The sequence below is a fragment of the Pristis pectinata genome, chromosome 13 (assembly GCF_009764475.1).
Source record: "Pristis pectinata isolate sPriPec2 chromosome 13, sPriPec2.1.pri, whole genome shotgun sequence".
Classification (NCBI taxonomy): domain Eukaryota; kingdom Metazoa; phylum Chordata; class Chondrichthyes; order Rhinopristiformes; family Pristidae; genus Pristis; species Pristis pectinata.
The window spans coordinates 1,297,317-1,314,170 of record NC_067417.1 but is presented as its reverse complement, the minus strand read 5'-3'; the positions used below and the strand labels follow the sequence as shown (position 1 = coordinate 1,314,170).

The 16,854-nt window shown below is 42.9% G+C and overlaps 1 protein-coding gene across 1 annotated transcript in view; it reads left to right on the top strand.

Moving 5' to 3' along the window:
* zc3h18 (zinc finger CCCH-type containing 18) overlaps positions 1-16,854 on the top strand; it is a 185,936-nt gene that overhangs the window by 133,324 nt on the left and 35,758 nt on the right. The window contains 2 exon segments of the mRNA XM_052028145.1: positions 15,172-15,289; positions 15,291-15,361. Coding sequence (XP_051884105.1) covers positions 15,172-15,289; positions 15,291-15,361 — 189 coding nt within the window.

Sequence of the window (16,854 nt, the reverse complement as noted above, 5' to 3'; positions counted from 1 at the left end):
AGGGCTTATCTCTTTGGAGAGGAGGAGGATGAGAGGTGACCTGATAGAGGTGTACATGGTGATAAGAGGTGTCAATTGAATGGGCAGTCAGAGACTTTTTCCCAGGGTGGAAATGGCTAACACAAGGGGGCATAATTTTAAGGTGATTGGAGGAAAGTACAGAGAGGATATCAGAGGTAAGTTTTTTACACGGAGAGTGGTGGGTGATGGAACACAATTCCAGGGGTGCTAGTAGAGGCAGATACATTAGGGACATTTAAGAGACTCTTAGATAGGCACATGGATGATAGAAGAATGGAGAGGTATGTGGGAGGGAGGGGTTAGGTCGATTTTAGAGCAGGTTAAAAGGTCGACACAACATTGTGGGCCGAAGGGCCTGTACTGTGCTGTAACATTCTGTGTTCTATCTTAAAATAGATGTTTATTAGGATTTGCATCAGGCCACGCTTGGAATGTTGTGTTCAGTTTTGGTTGCCCTGCGAAAGGAACGATGTTATTAAACTGGAAAGAGTGCAGAAAAGATTTACAAGGATGTTTGCCAGGACTTGAGGGACTGAGTTATGGGGAGAGGTTGCACAGGCTAGGACTTGATGCCTTAAGGTATAGGAGACTGAGTGGTGACCTTATAGAGGTGTATAAAATCATGAGGGGCACAGATAGGGTGAATGCACTCAGTCTTTCTCCCAGAGTTGGAGTATCAAGAACTAGAGGGCATAGGTTTAAGATCAGAGGGGAAAGATTTAAGAGGAACTTGAGCGTCAACTTTTTTTTTACACGTGGTGGTATCTATGTGGAATGAGCTGCCAGAGGAAGTGGTTGAGGCAGGTACAATAACAACTTTTACGTTGGACAGGTACATGGATTGGAAAGGTTAAGAAGGTTATGGGCCAAACTCTAGCAAATGGAGCACCATGGTCGGCATGGACCAGATGGACCGAATTTTCCATGCTGTATGCTGAAAAACCGCAGGTGTAGTTATAAACTAGTTTAGTTCCCATTATAAAGACAGAGGCTGAGTGTGTAATTTGAAAATGGAGACTGGCAAATTTCGGGACTGTGATTCAGTTATCTATGCATGATTCTTATAGGGTTCCAGTGATGGACATCCACTTTAAATCAGAACGCCTTCTCTCTTACTGACCAGTAAGCCTTGCCTCCATTAGTAGAAAACAGATTTTTACAACTTGCAAAGGGGATTGTTGAAAAGTGTAAATGATGAAAATAAAACGAGCAGTCGAAGTACCCAGAAAGAATCTGTGAAGAAAGCATTTCAGGCCAATTGCTTTCCATCAGATTTTTTTTTTGGGGGGGGGGGGAGGGGGGCGTGGGTAGCAGTCATGATAAGCAAGTTTTTAAGATGGGGAGAAGAACAAAGGGGAAGAAGTGATAGTGAGATGAAGCTGAAATTAAATTAACATAGAACATTACAGCACAGTACAGGCGCACAATGTTGTGCCAGCATTTATCCTACTCTAAGATCTATCTAACCCTTCCCTCCCACATCACCCTCCATTTTTCTTTCACTCATGTGTCTATCTAAGAGTCTCTTAAATGTCCTTAATGTATCTGCCTCCACAACGTCTGGCAGCAGTGCATTCCACACACCCACCACACTCTGTGTAAAAAAAAACTTGCCTCTGACATTCCCCCCCCCAAACACCTTCCTCCAATCACCTTAAAATTATGACCCCTCACATTAGCCATTTTCGCCCCGGGAAAAGGTCTCTGACTGTCCACTCGATCTACGCCTCTTATCATCCTGTACACCTCCTCCATTAAGTCACGTCTCATCCTCCTTCGCTCCAAAGAGAACAGCCCTAGCCCACTCAACCTATCCTAGAACCATAGAAAACTACAGCACAGAAAACAGGCCATTTGGCCCTTCTAGTCAGTGCCGAAACATTATTCTGCTGGTCCCATTTACCTGCCCCCAGCCCATACCCCTCCAGACCTATCTCGTCCATGTATCTATCCAATTTACTCTTAAAAGTTAAGAGCGAGCCCGCATTTACCACATCAGATGGCAGCCCATTCCACACTCCCACCACTCTTTGAGTGAAGAAGTTCCCTCAAATGTTCCCCCAAAACCTTTCCCCTTTCACCCTAAAGCCATGTCCTCTCGTACTTATCTCTCCTAATCTAGGTGGAAAGAGCCTACTTGCATTAACCCTGTCTATGCCCTTCATCATTTTATAAACCTCTATCATATCTCCCCTCATTCTTCTCTGGTCCAAGGAATAAAGTCCTAACATGCTCAATCTTTCCTTATAACTCAACTCCTGAAGACCCGGCAATATTCTTGTAAGTCTCCTCTGCTCTCTTTCAATCTTACTGACATCCTTCCTGTAGTTCGGCGACCAGAACTGCACACAATATTCTAAATTTGGTCTCACCAATGACTTATACAACCTCACCAAAACATTCCAACTCCTATACTCAATACTTTGATTTATAAATCCCAGGATGCCAAAAGCCTTTTTTACAACCCTGTCTACCTGTGACTCTACTTTCAAGGAATTATGTATCTGAACTCCCAGATCCCTTTGTTCCTCCGCACTCCTCAGTGCCCTACCATTTACAGTGTATGTCCTCCCTTGATTTGTCCTTCCAAAATGCAACACCTCACACTTGTCTGCATTAAATTCTCCTTATCCTCATAAGACATGCTCTCTAATCCAGGCAGTATCCTAGTGAATCTCCTCTGCACCCTCTCTAAAGATTCCACATATGATAGCTTCCAAATGATATGAGATGTTGCAAGGTTAAGGTAATATTGCAAACAAGCACCTAGGCTGGGTCAAAAGGATGAGTAATCGGAAATAGTGGAATCATTGTCTGAAATAGCTTAACGGGATGTTGAGCCCAGAGGCTGTCTTGTTGAGGAAAAGGATAAAACTGTTCCTTGAAATCATACTGACCTTCATGAAGGTCAGATTGAGTGGGGAGCATGGGATGATGGGATGAGTTGAAAATAATTTGCGGGTAATGGCAAGGTTGAGAACTGAAAGGAAATGTTCAATAAAGCATTCATTCGAGGTGAGATTTTCTCCTGAAAAGAATATCAATGACTGTGTACCAAATCAGAAGTGTGTTTGTGCCCTGGGTGATGGGAAGAGAGGAAATAAAATGTTGGCATTGAGTTTCCGCAGTTTAAGTGGAAAGTACTATGGGAAAGGGAGAGGCTGTTGGTGGTGGCATCATATTCGAGGTGTTAGTAATTGCAGCAAGTGATCTGATGAATGTGGAGGCCAGTGGGATAGAAAGTGAGGACAAGAGGAATCTCACTGTGGTTTGAGCAGTTGGGGTGAGGTTGAGGAGATTATTGAATGGAGAGTGAGGACAAAGATCCAGGAAATGAAACTGGCATGATCACGGGCCTTGAAAGCTTTGGGATGGAAGGTCATATTGTCAGAACAGAAGAGATGGAAACTGGGAGAATGTTCCTTTCACCAGAACTTCTGTTCTGGGTCAAGAAGGCAGTTCATTACAACCTTCTTGAAGACAGTTAAGAATAAGCAATAAATACCAGCTTAGCCAACAACATCCACATCCCAAAAATGAATTTAAAAAAACTGTGAAGCCCTTAATTGTTGGGAAGTGGGAGGGAACCAGAGCACCTGAAGGAACCCCACCCAGTCCATGGAGAGAATATTACAAACTCCATACAGACAGTAGGGGAAGTCAGGGTGGAACCCAGGTTGCTGACACTGTGAGGTAGTAGTTCTACTAGCTGTCATAGAGTGATATGGCACAGAAACAGGCCCTTCGGCCCAACTCATCCATGCTGACCAAGGTGCCCAGCTAAGTGAATCCCATATCCCTCTAAATCTTTTCTATCCATGTACTTATCCAAATGTCTTAACTGTTGTTATTGTACCTACCTCAACTGCTTTTTCTGGCAGCTTGTTCCATGTACCCACCATCCTCTGCATGAAGAAATTGCTCCTCAGATCCCTTTTAAATCTTTCCCCTCTCACCTTAAACCTAAGCCCTCTAGTTTTTAGTTCTCTTTCTGTGGGAAAAAGACTGTGTGCATTCACCCTATTTATGCCCTTTATGATCTTATATACCTCTATAAGGTCACTCCTCTGTTCTTACGTTTCGAGGAATAAAGTCCTAGTCTGCCCAAATTCTCCTTATAATTCAGACCCTCGAGTCCTGGCAGCATTCTCGTTAATCTTCTGTGCGGTATCATTGTTCCTCCCTCACCTCTTCGTTTAAACTGACGAGAGTATAGGCCCAGTCTACTTAATCTCTCCTCAGAGAACAAGTTCCGCCCCTGGGTGAACGATTGTACACTCACATTATTGCAAGTATATTGGGTATTAAGACCAGGCCTATGTACACTGTTTCAGTTGCAACCTTACCAGGACACACTATGATATTAGTAAGACATCTTTACTTTTGTATTCAAATCTTTCTGTAAAGGATAATGTACCGTTTGCTTTCTTAACTGCTTACTGTACTGCACAGTAACTTTCAGTGATTTTGTGTTGAAGGACCATAAGATATAGAAGCAGAATTAGACCATTTGGCCCATCAAGTCTGCTCTGCCATTCAATTATGGCTGATTTATTTTTAACCCTCATTCTCCCACCTTCTCCCCATCATTCTTAACCCCCTACCAATCAAGAACCTATCACTCTCTGGCTTGGCCTCCACAGCCCTCTGTGGCAACGAATTCCACAGATTCACCAACACCTGGCTGAAGAAATTCCTCCTCATCTCATTATTAAAGGGACATTCCCTTATTCTGAGGCTGTGCCCTCAGATCCTGGACTCTCCTGCTGATGGAAACATCCTCTCCACATCCACTCTATCCAGGCCTGTCAGTATACAGTAGGCTTCAATGAGATCCCCCCTCATCCTTCTGAACTCCATTGAGTACAGGCCCGGAGCCATCAAATACTACTCATGTGTTAACCCTTTCATTCCTGGGATCATTCTTATGAACCTCCTCTGGACCCTCTCCAAGGCCAGCACATCCTTAGGTACTGGGGCCCAGAATTGCTTACAATGTTCCAAATGCAGTCTGACCAACGCCTTATAAAGCCTCAGCATTACATCCTTGCTTTTATATTCTAGTCCTCTCGAAATAATGCTAACATTGCATTTGCCTTCTTTACTAGTGATTCAACCTACAAATTAATCTTGAGGGAATCCTGAACTAAGACTTCCAAGTCCCTTTGCACCTCCGATTTCTAAATTTTCTCCCCATTTAGAAAATAATCTGTACCTATATTCTTCCTACCAAAGTGTTATAATCTTATTCTCAGTACCCCAACCAATGAGAGCAAGCATGGCCTATGCCTCCTTTACCACTCTATCTACTTGCGTGGCCACTTTCAGTGAACTATGGACGGACCCTAAGATTCTCCTGTACATCAATGCTGTTAAGGGTCCTGTCATTAACTGTATAATTTCCCCTTACATTAGACCTCCTGAAGTGTGGCACCTCACAGTTGCTCAGGTAATTCTTGCATCTTCTATAAATTAAATTATTTGACTGACTGCATATCAAGATGAAACTGAAAACTATGCTGCCCACATCACTTCTCAATCCCTCCAGTGTTGCTTTTCATGCCTCATTGCGTAGCAAAGTTTAAATCTGTTTGTCCATGTAACTTTTCATACCTGACTTAACAATTATAAATATAACAATCTAAACAAGCTATTCACAGGTAATAGCCAGCAGGTTACCCTGGCCCTATAACATACTTAGCCAGATTGATACAGCCTGCCCCAATTCAAACCAAACCCAAGTGATTTCTCACAATCTGCTCCTAAACCTGACGTACACAGTCAGATCCCGTGAGGCTCAGGTTGGGTGGGCAGGCTCTAGTGCACAGTAGGTTGAATCCTGTCTTCCTCCTTCACCCTCCCCAAAATCCCAGGATACTAAGACGGCTGTAGCTCCTCTATTACCATTGCATGGCTCAGCTGAATCTGTTTGCCATTCAGTTTTCCTCCTGGTCCTTGTGTCCTTCTGAATGTTTTGAATACTTCAAACGTTATATGGCAGTTGCAAGTATATTCCAGGGTTTACACTGTCTTGCGTAGAGAGCAGGTCAGAAATACTTCATTGTTACCTTTATTGTCTTTGCACCGGAAGGAAATGCATCATTTACTATTGGGTGCACTCTGCAGTAATTTGCTAGCCTAACCATGGTGCATATTGCAGACTTCTCTCCTGCACTGCAATAGTTGTTGAAGCAAATTATCTATCATGATAATTAAACTGCAAATGAATCCCTGTGATTTCATTGCGTAATGAAGTATTTAGAGAAATTTCAAAAGCATATTGTTTGTTCAGTTGAAGGACTTGTAGTTCTGTGACGTCTGGAATATTAGGATACAAAAGTCCCCAACCTGTTTGATTTGTGACCAAAAGTCTATATGTTTTTTGTTCATTTATCTTGCAGGTCTAGGTGCATGCTTTTTATAGCTTGCAGAAAGCACTTTACTGCAGGTGTAATCCCTCTAACTCATTCAATACTGAACTTTTGAATTTTTTATGTGGGTGTAAGTAATAAAGTGATAGTGTAAACTGATAGTATAATCTTTTTGAGGTTAAAGTTGAATGCACCTTTACCAGACCTCCAGTGCAGAGCTGCACAGCATGGGAACGTGGTTACAGACGTCGTATCAAAGCAGCTGCAAAATTCTGCACTGGAAGTAGGAGCCACAATCTCCCAAAAGGCAGTGATAAGGTGGGGGAAGGATTATAATCCCACATTTTCCAGGGGTGGGGAATCCTCATCATAATAACCATGTGCCTCTTGAAAGGTGCACAGAAACAAATGTAAAAATACTCTTATAACTATGTATAATCATATTATAAGCATATGTAAGGTTTAGGAAGCTGAAACCAGATAGGACCTTCAAGGAATATAAAGAAAGCAGAAAAGAACTAAACAGGGAATCAGGAGGGCTATAAGGGGCCATGAAATGTCCATGGTGAATAGGATTAAGGAAAATCCCAAGCCATTTTATACATACATTAACAACAAGAGGTTAGCTAGGCAGAGGGTAGAACAACAAGGACGAGGAGTTTATGCCTGGATCCAGAGGAAGTGGGCGAAATATTAAATGAGTACACCGGTATTCACCAAGGAGAAGGACTTGGAGGATAGTGAGATCACTGTGGGGTATCCTAATATTCTAGGGCATGTTGATATCAAGAAGAAGGACGAGGTGTTTTCCCCCCTTTACCCACTTCCTCCCGACCCATTCTCTCTCCCCTTCTGACCCTCCCTTCAGTCCTCCCATTTCTATCCCCTTTCCCCCATCACCAGCACCACCCACCCCCCCCCCACCCACCACCACCACCACCAACACCAACACAGTTCATGCACAAGCTCCCCATCGCCTCCCCCATCTGGTTCTGGTTCCTTTTCCCATTCACCTCTCCCCTGGTGGTTCCTCTTGCTTATCAGATTACAACACTGGTAAGGGAGGAACTTTTGTGTTCCTGCTCCATCTGCCTCTACTTTCTCTGCCTACATCCATCATCCACCTGCCTCCGTCTCCCAACTCTACCCCTCCTCCTCCCCTACCTGGCTCCATCTCCTTTACCCCTCCTCAGTCCACCAATCACCTTGTGATCCTGTCTCAGCACTCCCCCTCTCTTGTTCATACTGACTTATCTCCCATTTCCACTCTCAGTCCTGATGCATTTCAACCCTAAGCGTTGACAATTCCTTCTCCCCCACTGATGCTGCTCAACCCGCTGAGTTCCTCCAGCAGTTTGTTCATTAGCCTAGTGAATCTCTTTTGGACTGCCTCCAATGCCAATATATCCTTTCTTAAATTGTGCACAATATTCCAGGTTGGGTCTTACCAGTACTTTGTACAATTTCAGCAATATTTCCCTATTTTTAAATTCCAACCCTCTTGCAATAGAGGCCAATATAGCATTTACCTTCCGAGCCACTTGCTGCACCTGCTGCTAGCTTTTTGATATTTAGGCACAAGAACACCAAGATCCCTCTGTACTTTGTTCATCTGCTATCTTTCTCCATTTGGATAATGATGGGAGAAGGGATCCCCAGTCTGAGATATAGATAAGGCCTGACCTGCTGAGTGTTGCCACCATTTTCTGTTGTTGTGTTATGTGGAGTGAAGGATGTAACAAGGCTTCAAGGGGATATGGACAAGCAGAGTAAATGGGTGACAACGTGGCAGCTGGAAAATACTGTGGAAAACGGTGAAGTTTTGCTGCACACAACAGAAAAGTGGAGTAATTGTTAAAAGGTGTGAGTCTGTAGTATTGATGTTCAAATGGACCCATGTGTGCTTGCAGACAAGCTGCTGAAGACCAACATGAAGCAATTAAGAGGGCAAATGGTATGTTAGCCTTTCAATGCAGGAGTATCGAAGTTTTACTGCAATTGTCTAGAGCCTGGCTGAGACTATACTTGGAGTACTGTGTACAGTTTTGGTCTCCTTAACTAAGAAAGGATATGCTTGCCATGGAGGCAGTACAGCAAAGATTGTTTAGACTGGTTTGAGGCATAGAGAGTTTTCTGTACAGGGAGAGATTGAGTATACTTGAATGGCACACTCCTATTCTTGTGTAATTATGGGCAGACACAGGGTAGACAAAATTTAACACAGAAGCACGGTGATACATTTTAAGAGGAAGAATTAAGAACTAGTCCTAATGTAACCCAAGTGGGACAATGGAGAAAACTGCAGCTTTATACAAACATTCTTGGTTAGCAAGACAGTTTGAGGGAACTGTTTAAAAACAACTCGCATACGTCTTCAGTCTGGGCACCAAATGTTACCAGGCCCTTGATAAAAATGCAGAGAAGACTTGCTGAAATAGTACCAGGGATGAGACTGGAAAAGCTCAACTGGTTAAAGAACAGAAAGAAAACAAGAAATTTCAACCATTTTGCTGAAAGTCAGTAGTCATTAGATTTTTAGGTATTCTGGGGATGAAGCAGTATGTAATGTAGGGAAGTAGTTTGGAGATAAAAGCTCAACCATGGTTGTGTAAAATGGCAAAGATGCATGGAGGGCCAAATAGCCTACTGCTATTCCTTATGTTCTCTGCACAGAGGAGGTTTGCCAGAGATTTCAAAGTGATGTTCAAAACTATGAAGGGTTTTTATAAAATCAGAAACTGTCCTGTGACTGGGGTAAAGGAGTAGTGGTTGGTAACCACAGGAGTGAGATTTGAGACAATTCCCAAGAATAGGAGGGACAGTTAGGAATCAAAAAATTGTGCAGTAAGTGGCTATGGTCTGAATGTACAATGCAAAACAATGTTGGAAGCAAGTCCAGTGGTAGTGTGGAATTGTTTAAATACCGCTAAAAATTTTCCAGCTTAATTGTACAACTCTACCAAAGTCTTGATGCTGACCCAATACATTGAATGATGTCTCTTGTATCGTTCTGTGAATCCATGGCTATGAAATAGTTTGGGGCATCCTGATGGCCAGTAGGAATGCATGTGGCCCATGCACTTACCCATATACCACTGATGTTAAAGCAAAAGTTGTTTGGAGGTGATTTATTGCTTTAAAACTTGGCTGAACTTATTTCATTGTGCTCCCCAGGAGAAAGGGTTAAAGACTGCAGCAAACACCACACCTCAGAAACAGCTGTCCCCAGTAGCTCATTCCAGCCAAGCTCAACCAATCCCTGGTTCAGATTCAAGTGTATTATTTAGTGTTTAATAGTTATCCACATTTCTCTTCTGTGCTTGGTTCCAACAATATCCTCCTCCTCAATCATGGAGGCGGAGCATAACTGCATAACAGAACCAAGATTTAAAAATATCAAAGGTCAGTTAATTTAATTAATTGTCTCATTTTCTGCCTTCAGGCTTTTAAGGTAAATGTGCATCAGTGTGATGTAGCAAGCAGCAACACTTTGACAATGAGTTAGATGTCCAGGTGTTAAACCTACCCTACACTTTGAAGGAAGTTTTATAATGTCATTTAAATCGCCACTTAAAAGAACTATTTTCAATTGATGCTGAAAATGAGATGCTCTACATAACTTCGAGGATGAACAGAATTGAACTCCTTTTGACAACCCTTCCCGATGGTGTTGGAGTACTAGACATTGTACAGCCAGAAACCAGCGATTATTCTGATGAAATTTCTAACTTGCCTGTTTATTTATACCTACATGCACTACATTTAAGAATCATAATTGGAATCTATTTGCATACACAAGCTTTGCATGATATAGATTCACAGAGTTGTACAGCATAGAAACAGACCCTTCAGCCCACTGTGTATATTGCCAACCATCATACCTATCTGCATAATCCCACTGCCTACATTGTTCCTTAATACCTTTCTCATTCAAGCACCTACCCAGATGCTGCTTAAAATTTATTACTGTTGCTGCCACCACCGCCGCCCCTCACAGCTCATTCCAGATAGCAGTGGCTGTGTGAAAAAAAATTCAACCCTAAAATCCCCTTTAAATCTCTTTCCTCTCACCTCCAGCGTGTGATTTTATACACCTCTATCATGTCACCTCTCAGCCTGCTTTGCTCCAGAGAAAACAATCCCAGACTATCTAATCTCTTTTTATAATTCGAGCCCTCCAGTCCAGGCAACATCATTGTGAATCGTTTCTACATCCTCTCTAGTTTAATCACATCCTTCCTATAGTATGTTGATAACAAGGAAAGTTGTCTAAGAATACAGCAGGATATATATCAGTTGGAAAGTTAGAAGGCAGATGGAATTTAATCCTTACAAGTGTGGGGTGATGCATTTTGGAATGTCAGGTAGGGATAGGACATATTCAGTAAATAGTAGGTCACTAAGGAATGTTGCTGAGCAAAGAATCCTAAGGATCCAATTCTGTAGTTTCCTGAAAATGCCCCCCCAGGTGGATGGGATGGTGAAGAATACTTGCCTTCGTAGGTTAGGACATAGAATATATAAATTGGGACATTATGTTTTTTTTAACAAAATAAACTTTATTCATAATAAAAGAAACTATATACAATAATAGAACAGTTCAAACCTTTACATTCATGTACAGTTCCATTCTTAGTGTTACCTTCTTATATTAAAAACAACAGCACCAATGCCACATGTGTGGTTTCCTAGGGTGATACCCCAATCCCATATTTACAATATTTGAGGGGCTTCCTCGCCTGTCCCCGCCCCTCCCCCTCCTGTGGCAGAAGAACCCTAAACTGTCGTCCTTCCCCACCGAGCCCTCGCGCTGGCTGCGCCCAGCTTCAGTGCGTCCCTCAGCACGTACTCCTGCAGCCTGGAATGTGCCAGTCGGCAGCTTTCCCCTACGGACATCTCGCAGCGCTGGGAGACCAACAATTTTTGGGCAGACCAAAGGGCGTCTTTCACTGAGTTGATGACCTTCCAGCAGCAGTTGATGTCCGTCTCTGTGTGCGTCCCCAGGAACAGCCCATAGATCAGAGAATCCTCTGTTACACAGCTGCTGGGGATGAACCATGACAAGGACCCCTGCATCTTGCACCACACCCTCCTCGCAAACCCACAAGCCCGCAAAGAGGTGGGCGACCGTCTCGTCCCCAGCGCAGTCCTCCCGGGGGCAGCGCGTGCCGGGGGTGATGACCCAACCATGCAGGACGGATCTGACTGGGAGGGCCCGTCTCACTGCCAGCCAAGCGAGGTCTTGGTGACATTATGTTGTAACTTTCCAAAACATTGGTTAGGCCACATTTGAAGAATTGTGTGCAGGGCAGGCACGGTAGTGTAGCGGTTAGTGTAACGCTTTACAGTGCCAGCGACCTGGGTTCAATTCTGGCTGCTGTAAGGAGTTTGTACGTTCTCCCCATGTCTGCGTGGGTTTCCTCCAGGTGCTCCGGTTTCCTCCAGGTGCTCCAGTTTCCTCCTACATTCCAAAGACGTACAGGTTAAGAAGTTGCAGGCTGCCCTCAGAGCACTCTATGCAAAAGATGTATTTCACTGTGTGTTTTGATGTACATGTGACTAATAAAGATGTCTTATCAGTTCTCGTCACCACACTATAGGAAGGATGTGGTTGTGCTGGAAGGGTGCAGAGGACATTCACTAGGATGTTGCTGGATTGGAAGACTTTCGTTTTGGAGAGAAGATTGGATAGGCTGGGCTTAGAGTCATACAGCATGGAAACAGGCCCTTCAGCGGAACTCATCCATGCTGACTGTGTTGCCCAGCGAGCTGGTCCCATCTGCCCACATTTGGCCCATAGCCCCCTAAACCTCTCCTATCCATATACCTATCTCGATGGCTTTTAAATGTTGCTAATGTGCCCACCTCAACCACTATTTCTGGCAGCTCATTCCAAATACACACCACCCTTTGTGTGAAGAAGCTGCCCCGATGTCCCATTTAAATCTCTCGCTTCTGATCTTAAACCCATGCCCTCTTGTTTTTAGCTCCTCCTCCCTGGGAAAAAGACTATGTGCTTTCACCCTGTCTATGCCCCTCATGATCTTTTACACCTCTGTCAGGTCACCCCTCGATCTCCTACATTCCAGGGAATAAAGTCCTAGCCTACGCAACCTTTCCCTGTAACTCGGGTCCGCAAGTCCAGGCAACATCCTGGTAAATCTTTTCTGCACTCTTTCTAGTTTAATAACATCTTTCCTAAAACAGGGTGACCAGAACTGTGCACAATACTCCAAGTGCGGCTTCACCAATGTCTTATACAACTGCAACGTAACTTCCCAACTCCTGTACTTAATGCCCTGACTAATGAAGAGATGATGATACATAATAAATAAAGTGCAGCCATCATGATTCATATTTAAAAGCTGCTGACCTTCTGCAAACGAAACACAACTGGTGTTGTGAACTTCTTAACTATCTGTGGACTTTTTTCCACACTTGGTTTTCATGCACTGATCACGTATTTCTTTCTCACATTTTTAAATTAATATCACTGGTCTTGCTTTCATAGCATTCATTTATATTGTGAGTTTATCTTTCTAGTATTGTATAAACCTGGATTTGGTATTGGTTTATTATTGTCACTTGTACCGAGGTACAGTGAAAAACTTGTCTTGCATACCAATTGTACAGGTCAAGTCATTACACAGTGCATTGAGGTAGTACAGGTAAAAACAATAACAGTACAGAGTAAAGTGTCACAGCTACAGAGCTGTCTCGGCCGTGGCAACTACATGATTTGACCAGGACAGGCTGTTGGTGATGTTCACTCCCAGGAACTTGAAGCTCTCAACCCTCTCAACCTCAGCACCGTTGATGTAGACAGGTGCATGTACACCACCCCCTTTCCTGAAGTCAACGACCAGGTCTTTTGTTGACATTGAGGGAAAGGTTGTCATGACGCCATTCCACTAAGCTATCTATCTCCTTTCCCTCCTCAACTGCTTTGTCACAGGACGGAACATGAGATTCTCCGTCTCTCTGATATTGGGAACCATTGGTTTGCCAGCACTGATTAAATCAAAGATTGACTTCCCTAGTATTTTTCTACAGTCATTGTTGCTTGAAAGTCAATGACTAATGTTTTTGCTCTGCTTTTTCTTGCGCTGTGAATTTGTATTTTGTCCTGATGAGTACAGATTGATTTGAAGGATAGCAAATCTTTTCTTTCTTATGATGTTCTCCCTTTTTTCAAATGTGAACTACAGTTTGTTAGGATGCATAATGGCTATTTCTGGAATTTTGCACGGAAATCACCATGTAACAGATCTGGTCTGTGTAACCCCATTCTAAATTTGGGGCATGTAAGTTTAAGGGAATCTCTTTTTCAACACCAAATAAGTTAATACAGAAGTTTCCAAATAGTGCCTTTGACCATATGTGCCATGACACATGCACGCCTTCAAATTTCTGTCTTGTTGGGGAAATACTCGGCTCTAGCATTTCCAGAATACTTAACTGTGGATGATGCTGCCTGTAGATCTTTCATTGAACCTAAATGAACTGTAATTTTTTAAAAAATCTTCTGTATGGGATCTGTCCCAATTAGTTTATATATTAACATAAAAAAACAAGCAAAGTTAAAATTCTTTCAGTTTTGTAAAATTACTACATTTTTAACAACTGGCACAGCCAATAGACTAACTTTTCTTTCAGGTCAAAAATGTTCTCGTGAGTGGAATTTCCAGACGGATATATGTTCTCTGTGGCTCTCTCACCACAGCTGAGAGTGTGGTGTAAGCAATTGATCCATGACTTGGGCATGTTTCCAATATTTTCTGACTTAGCCTTAGAAAAGCCTCAGTTTCATCCAAGTAAAGCACAAAGCCCATGCCATATCTTCCTTTCTTCCATCAGGATCAAGGCATGGACCAGATCTGATGAAATAATTGAAGAAAGATATGCTAGGAGGAGCACCTGTATCTAAATATTAGTTGCCACCCATGTGGTATTCCTAAACTGAACTATACATGTGATAACAACAGAAGTTACATGCACTGGGCACCCCAGCAACACCATAACCATTGGTTTGAAGACTACCACTTGGGTAGTCTACAACCTAATGGCATGGACATTGTGTTTTCCAATTTTAGGTAACTCCCCTCTTTCCAATCCTCCTGCAGTCCTCCCATTTATGTTCCCTTTCCCTTCCCACCCCCTCCATCCTCCATCACCCATCTTCATCCCTCTCCCTCTCCTACACACAGTTCACCCACAGGCTCCCCCGGATGTATCCCAGAACCTACCAAACAAAAATAGCGTATAGTGGTTGGTGAGGAGGGAATAGGAGAGTGCAGAAGGACAATTTAGAAGGCATAACTGTGCATTTTAAGTGGCATGTGATGAGGCATGTGGTAAATTGGGTCTCATGGCCTTATGAAATACACTTTTATTTCTGCGCCATGCTGAATAAGCTCATTTGAAGTGTAATGCTGGAAAGTAGTTGGTAAGCGTACAACCATTGCCATGTAATGCTATCAGGAGAGCTAGAATCTATATTTTGGGAAGCATCATGTTGCAAGAATCAATGATCTTCAAGTAAAAAAGACTAAAAAGCTACAGATGCTGGAAATCTGAAATGAAAACAAATGCTAGAAAAATTCACTAGGTCAGGCAGCTTCAATGGAAAGAGAAAAAGTTAATACTTCAGGTTCGGGACACTTCCTCAGAACTCTTCATGAAGAGTCCAAGATCTGAAATATAATATTTTAGTGTCCAGCAGTGGTAGGAATTTTAAAGCTGTGATCTAAATACTAAATCAATCTATTGTCTTTTCTAGCCGACAGGTAGAAGCACCCAAGAAAGAAACTGTTCCAACGACTACAGTGAAACGGGCAGACGAATGGAAAGACCCCTGGCGCCGATCCAAGTCACCCAAAAAAAAGGCCAGTTTCGACAGCATCACCAGGGCGTGGGCGCAAGCGACGAAGAACATCTGGTTCATCCGTTTCAGTCTCTGGCTCATCGAGGTACACTATACCTTGGGATCAACTACACAATAAGCCACTGTTCACTGTCCTTCACCATTCTGAGACAAGGCACCATCAATGGCCTAATAGTAGGAAGGTCCAACTTTCATGGCTCTTCCCCCAGGAAATGCTCAGTATTTTAGTTGCTAAGGTCTTGAGGGAACAACTGGCCTCTTTCCCTTTTCGTTCTGGAGAGGGGTCAATTGGTCAATTTCTACTGAAACTGCAGCTTCCTCCTCCCTGTTCCAGCCATTTCCATGCATCCAGATTATAAGGTCAGTATGAGGTTAGCATCTTGCTTTTCCGGGAGCCAGAATTCCTTTTCCTCTATGTGGCAGAAACCAGTAAAAACAATGTATAATATATGTGATCATGGATTCAGTGGCAGAGCTCAGGCATCTCTCCTGTGGATTGGCTGAATGTCCCACTGCCACATTAGGGTTGTCTACAGTAGACCCAAATGTTGCGTTGGCAAATAAAATTTGCTGGAGAGGCTAAATATGAAAGCAGGTACACTCACAGCCAACATTCATCCTGCCTATTTCTCTGCTTAGGGTACAGTAGAAGTGGAAGTCACTGAAGCTATGAAACAACTTTCAGAATACTTTAGGTTGCTACATCCATACTAAAATAAGTGGTTTATTGTAGAATAAAAAGCTAAATGTAACATCGATGACTAGTTAACTTACTGAGGTCTGACCCATTTGTTTATCTAAACTATTGTATTGCACTTGTTCTTGTATAATCCTCTGTCCTCTTCTCCTCCCAGCTCATCTTCCACCTGTCAAAGCTTTCCTCTTAATCCTTTCAATTTGCCTGATTCTCCTTCCAGCCACATTTTGTTACTACACTGTCCGTGAATAACAAGCCTTGTGTTATTTTGCCCACCCAAAAAAAAATAGAGAACCTGCACATTAAATGTGCTAATCAAGGGAAAAAATTGAAGGAGCATTGGCAGAGATTTTTATATGTTCCTTACCAAAAAATGAAATAGCAGAAGACTGGAGAATAGCTAATGTTGTGACTTCATTTAAGAAAAACTGCAAGGACAGGCCAGGGAACTACAGGCCATTGAAACTAACATCAGTGGAGATTCCTGAAGAGATAACCAACAGGATTGATGAGGGCAGGGGAGTAGATGTTGTCTACATGGACTTTACCAAGACCTTTGACAAGATCCATCATGGTAGACTGGTCCGGAAGGTTAGAAGGTTGAGATCCAGGGTGTGCTAGCCAATTGGATACAAAATTGGCTTGCTGTAAGGAAATTGAGTGGTAGTGGAAGGTTGTTTTTCCAGATTAGAGTCTTGTGACCAGCAGTTTGCCTCAGGGATCGGTGCCGGGTCCACTGTTATTTGTCCTATACATTAATGACTTGCATGAGAATGTAGGTGGCATGATTTATAATTTGTAAATGACACCAAAATTGGTGGTGTGGTGGACAATGAGGAAGGTTGTCCAAGGTTACAACAGGATACAGATCTACTGGGAAA